This window comes from Sprattus sprattus (assembly GCF_963457725.1).
Source record: "Sprattus sprattus genome assembly, chromosome: 2".
Classification (NCBI taxonomy): Eukaryota; Metazoa; Chordata; class Actinopteri; order Clupeiformes; family Clupeidae; genus Sprattus; species Sprattus sprattus.
In genome coordinates this window covers 7,695,591-7,701,691 of record NC_137921.1, presented here as the reverse complement: position 1 = coordinate 7,701,691, position 6,101 = coordinate 7,695,591, and the positions used below count along the sequence as shown (strand labels likewise).

Sequence of the window (6,101 nt, the reverse complement as noted above, 5' to 3'; positions counted from 1 at the left end):
GTGTTGGAGCTGCTTATCTTCATCTATAGGAATGCACCAAAGAGGTATTTTCCAGTCAATCACACCCAAGGGTTGTGTTACCCAAACTTCACCCAAGGGTTGTGTTGCCCTAACTTCACCCAAGGGTTGTGTTACCCAAACTTCACCCAAGGGTTGTGTTGCCCTAACTTCACCAAAGGGTTGTGTTACCCAAACTTCACCCAAGGGTTGTGTTGCCCTAACTTCACCAAAGTTTCACTGCATCTCTGCTCTAAACTTGGAGACGAGTGTTTTGTCATTTCAGATTAAACAGCCCTCACTGTAATCATCTCTATTAACAGCACACCTTCACATACAAACAAGCGCAGGTCTGAGCTACTACAGTTAGCAAACCAGGCACCAATGGTTATCATTTCTCAAAGGCACACAGCAATGCTAGAAGCATTTTACATGTGTGCAGTATGGGAGTGTTCATTTTAAGTATTGTTGATGTCTGCATGTCTGACAATGTCAACGAATAGTTACTTCATTATTTGTGGGATCAAACATAAACGTGTGTGTGTGTGTGCGTGTGTGTGTGTGTGTGTATTTGAGGGAGCAACCATTAGCCTATATTGATTGTAAATTGTGTTGGGAAAGTAGTGCACAAATGAGAACCAAAATAGCTGTGAGTGTGCACATCATCACCATAAGTGAACAATTAAATGTTTTGGCATGAGTATTTCCTAAGGCATCCCATAATTTCCAATAACTACCCATGATAATAGAGGTGTTAGTGTTTGAATAGGGGTGTTAGTGTTTGAATAGGGGTGCTACAGATGGCTTTCAGGACAGCCCTGGTACAGAGGAAGGGAGAGGATGAATAGGGGGTAAGAACATGTCACCTGACTCAGCCTCATGTCCATCAGGGTGTTCCTGGCCTGTCCGATCTTCCTCATGTCCAGCTCTCCTGTGCCAGGGGTCATCAGGCCGGGGGTCATGCCCCCTGGGAACGGACTGTTGAGGCCCCCAGGGAAGGGTCCGTTCAGGCCAAATTGCTAATTTGAATTCAAACATACAACATTAAATTAAAATCACTGAAATAAATGACGTTCTTCCATGTACACCAATATTCCATTTTAACAAATTGAACTATAAGACTGATTTTTAAGTGAAATAAAATTTAGATGAGAACATGCCGTTATGAGGCAGAATTGCAAATGCCTATGCTTTTAAGAATCCCTGTTTCTACCTGACCTACTTTTGTTTTTCAGATGGAGCACAACTTGAAGTCAAGCTGACCCCTACTGGATTGCATCAGAATCACAAGTTGTTCATCTACATTCACACCTAGTTATTTGGCAGATGCTTTCTTTCCCAAAAAATGTAATAAATGATAAAAAGTGCAAGCACATTCCTAATCAAGATAACCAGTTGGAGATCTTCAGCTGTATTTTGAAACAATAGGAATCTAGTGTAAACTGTCTGTCTGTCTGTCTGTCTGCCTCTCTGTCTGTCTGTCTGTCTGTCTGTCTGTCTATCTCTCTGTCTCTCTGTCTGTCCGTCTGTCTCTGCCTCTCTGTCTGTCTGTCTCTGCCTCTCTGTCTGTCTGTCTCTGCCTCTCTGTCTGTCTGTCTGTCTGTCTGTCTGTCACGCAGATGTCTGTCTGTCTGTCTGTCTGTCTGCCTCTCTGTCTGTCTCTTACCCCTTGCAGTGGATCCACTGAGGTGTGTTTCTCTCCACCCTGCAGGTGTTTGGAGAAGAAGCTGTCTGGCACAGGCGTGAGCTTCTCGTATCGCGGGTTCCTCTGGCGCTTGTTTCTGGCGTCTCCCACGTCAGGGATGCTGAGCCACTCTTCCTCCGACACCTCTGACAACTTCCTCTACAATCACACAATCAACAGGGTTGTCACCGCATGTAGCAACTGCTTTGATGGAAAGACATAAAGCCGGGAACTCAAGGCATACACTGTGAAAACAAACACCAACACTGGCACTCTGAGGAAAAGTCAAACTGTGGTGCAGGAGGTAGAGAAGTCGTTTAGAAATCAGAAGGTTGCTAGTTCCATTCCCTGTCGAAGCGTCCTTGAGCAAGACGCTGAACCCCTAACTGCTCCTGATGTGCAGCGTGCCATCAGTGTAAATGTGAAAATGTTTCTACATCCTTGTAAGTCGCTTTGGATAAAAGCGTCTGCTAAATGACTACAATGAATGTTAATGTAAATGTTGTCACCGCATGTAGCAACTGCTTTGATGGAAAGACGTGAAGCAGGGAACTCAAGGCGTACAGTGTGAAAACAAACACCAACACTGGCACTCTGAGGAAAAGTAAAACTGTGCTAATCACTCACATGAAATTCAACGTACTTCTGAGTTGCTTTGGAAAGTGTGTAATGAGTGTCCAAGAAATAGTTTGATGGTCACAGTGATCATTCACAATATAGCAAGTAGCCAGTCCTGCGTCTAAAATTAAGATGGGGAATACAGTGGTGTCTATGGCGCCGTTTAATTCACAAACTCTGGTACAAACCTTAAGATCTGAAAACTGCTGTTGGATTTTTGGCCTCTCCATACGGTATTTTTCAATCTCGTCCTTCTCCCTCAGCTCCCTGTAGTGGGGGATGAGTTTGTATAGTTAAGAAGGCAGAAAAGATATAGACGGTTATAAAACAATTGGGTTCTATAGCGTTATTTAGCTGTTTCTGATTGGACAAGAGACGTTCCATGAGTTGGATTATCCCAGAACAACCCAACTCAGACTTTTGACAGCTAATAATAAATCACTCCCCGATGAAACATTCTATAGTGCGTTGATGATAACCGTTAAATCAAAGTTCTTATAATTCCAAACCAAGACGTTGACAATGGAACTATTTTTTGTTGCGGAGAAACAATGGCGAAATAAACATTTTTAAATCAATAACTTTGTGTTGAAATGTTAATTGGTTGACTATAGAATTGCTTTATAAAAGCAATATAGTACTTGTGTGAGTGGGATAGGTAAGGGATATTCCCACGGGTGTTGTTGCCTGCGCCACTCGGCCTCCAGGCCTCGGCACTCGTACTATATTGCTGAAATCTCCAGACACTTCACAAGGGGAAAAGATGCTTCACCTTCTCTCTTTGCGCCTTTCATCCATCCTCTTATCCAGGGCTGCATAGATGGCATCTGCCTCTTCATCATCTTTCTCATACGGCCCGCTGGAGAACAAGCTTCCTGCGTACCCGTTGAACTGCAAATATAACAAATAAGTTTAAGACACAGTCCGTGATTCTGGCAAAAGGTTGTGGTTACTAGAGTTTAACAGCGGATCAAATTACACCCCTCCATTCCGTGCTCCTGAAGCAACATGATGATTGGCTTATGAATTGTTTATGTATTAATTTAGATTACAATCACAGACTGCCCCTTCTTGTATTCATCTGTAGTCTAACTGATTCTCCCTGCCTATGTGTCAGTGAGTTACTACTGTTCGCAGAAAAGCGCAAGCTTATAACAGTTAGTACCTTCCCTCGTGTCATACAGCTTCATTGGTGTCATCAAGTCATTTGTGGGTTTTTTGGTAGTGGAACACCCGATATCCATATGTATAGTAAAGGTGCAAAATAGAGTTGGCACCATGACAGCCCTGCCTGGGCTCAAGACAGAAAGACTAAAATAGTCAGGTAAAGATACAAAGTGCCCTTGAGCAAGGCACCTAACCCCGATCACTGCTCCCCGGGCGCCGCCAAAGGCAGCTCACTGCTCCGGGTTAGTGTGTAACTGCATTTCACTGTGTGTGTGTCACTTCCCTAGATGGGTTAAATGCAGAGGTGGATTTCAGAGTGTGTGTGTGTCTACACCACCTCTGCCATAGAGTCACTTTCACAACTTGTAAAAGTCAAAAAAATCTCTTTTACAACCACCTCTGCCATAGAGTCACTTTCACTTTCTTTTTTTTTCACTTTACAAGGTGTACCTCATCATAGTTGGTATCGTTCAGATCCTCTTCATCTTCCTCATTCTTTTTCATCTGATCCCCCACCGTCCTCTTCCCTGGGGGGGCATGGCGGTCGTCCACTGGGTCATTGGCATCGCGAGCAGGACCGATATCGGAACGTGTCGTAAAACCTGTGGCTCTGAGGACAAATAGAAGTACGGCAGGTCAGTTGAGACTTTAACTTGATTGGATTAACATTTTAACTTGGTGCAAACATTTTTAAACACTGTTGCCTAACTTTCCAATTATAAGTTGCAGTTGCTCATCCTATCCTTCCACATTTAGTAATGCAATAATTATCATAACACAAAAGTGTCCTGCAATTAATGTAGTAGCAGGTCAAGACAAGACAAATGTCAACCAGATAAATCAACCGTTAGCTTTAGCCTATGTGAGCTTCACCCAGTTAGCTTAATCTGCTATGCTTTCCACAATTATGTGTCTAGATATGTAACTGTATATGCAATGTTGAGATCTAGATTAAAAGGTTAATGTTAGAATACGGCCTTCACAAATAAACGGCCCTTGATTTGTTATTGACCAGCACACTGTCCCAAGCGACTGTGTTAACTGCGCTGTGTTAGCTCCTTACCCTCTTCCCAAACCGGGTACATAACCCAGTGGTGCAGGCATGCCCAAGAAGGGTTTTTTCTTTTTGTTTAGGCCCCCCATTAGGGGGGATGCCAGCGGAAGGACTGGGGCATTGTTGTTTGCGGCTCCAGCTCCACCTGAGTCCCGATTTGCCAATTTAGAACCCGTTTTCATGGGCTGCCTTGCATGGTTAGAATAGTTAGCCATCTTTGCTTAGCCAACACTAAACACCACGGTTCACTTCCTGAACAACAACTGGCGTGTTTCCTGTCTTGCGTGACCTCCATTGGTATGTACTGGGATTTTAACTTTGAAATAAATGTCACAGTGCCCCTAGAGGTTATGGGTGGTAAGTCACGCACATGATTCCGTGAGTCACTCGTTGAGTCTGATAATTGCTCCTAAATTCTTTATTCACATGCTCAACTAAACAGATTGTACTTTAATACGTATTCTCGTGATTCTCTCGTTAATTTGATACACCTTCGTTTAAGGAACATGATCTGTGTCTGAGAACGTTTTTTTGTTTTTTGTTTGTTTTACAAATCCAGTGTCCTCAGAGGCATTTTTAGTAGCCTAAATATTAAAAACTCTTAGTACTTTCACTAAAACATGCCAAGAAGATAGTGATTTGAATGTTTTCGGACATTAATACATCTAATTCAGAACCAACAGACAAAATAATACATACATCTGTATCATGGCCTGGTGAAAGCACATGTAATTGTATATGTAGGCCTACAGTTAACTTATATTATGTACGTAATCCTATCTGATTGAGCTGTCTTCAATGCAATTGCGTTATTTCTAGTCCATTGAGCCCAACTACAGTACTGCAACAGCAGAGGGCACCAAAGTGTTGGTGATGAGCTATGGACATCTTCATGTCGTGGTTGGTGTGGGGACGTTTTTTGACCCTTCTCCAAATCTCTTCAAGGCTGTGAAATACCGCTTGCAGTATCTAAGAGCGACATACAGTGACCACCTCATAAAATATACTATAACGTAAACCATCCAGAGAGGGTTTACGTTGCCTTGATGGACCTGGTACTACCAGGACTTGGACCTCGACCTCAGTATCAGTTTCTGCCATCGTTAGTATAGTGAAAAGTGGAAACCCTTTTAATTCCTGAGTTTTGGAGAAAGAAAAAAAAAGGAGGGAAAAAAATGTAATGACATTATTTCTATTCAGAGGGCCCAGATTCTGAGCAGCGTTCCTGGGTCTGGGGTTGTATCTTTTCCAGAGGGCAGTAGGAAACTTGCAAACACAAATGAAGACTGACAGTAAACCATCCATTAAATCTTCCATGAACTAGCGTTCATTTGTTTGCCCTGAACATACTGTACATACACACACACACAGACACACACACACACACTCACAGATACACACACACACACACACACACACACACACACACACACACACACACACACACACACACACGCACGCACACACACACGTACACGCACGCACACATACACTAACAATCACGCATGCACATACGTACGCACGCACACACATACACACACACACACACACACACTTACGCACACACACACATGTGCAGAC

The 6,101-nt window shown here is 43.1% G+C and overlaps 1 protein-coding gene across 1 annotated transcript in view; it reads right to left on the bottom strand.

Moving 5' to 3' along the window:
• Window positions 1–4,735, bottom strand: part of prpf6 (PRP6 pre-mRNA processing factor 6 homolog) — a gene marked incomplete at its 5' end in the record, with an annotated part of 24,392 nt that extends 19,657 nt beyond the window's left edge. The window contains 6 exons of the mRNA XM_080832491.1: window positions 864–1,016; window positions 1,664–1,840; window positions 2,488–2,566; window positions 3,072–3,190; window positions 3,917–4,076; window positions 4,530–4,735. Coding sequence (XP_080688617.1) covers window positions 864–1,016; window positions 1,664–1,840; window positions 2,488–2,566; window positions 3,072–3,190; window positions 3,917–4,076; window positions 4,530–4,735 — 894 coding nt within the window. The remainder of the gene's footprint in view (window positions 1–863; window positions 1,017–1,663; window positions 1,841–2,487; window positions 2,567–3,071; window positions 3,191–3,916; window positions 4,077–4,529) is intronic.
• Window positions 4,736–6,101: the final 1,366 nt, after the last annotated feature.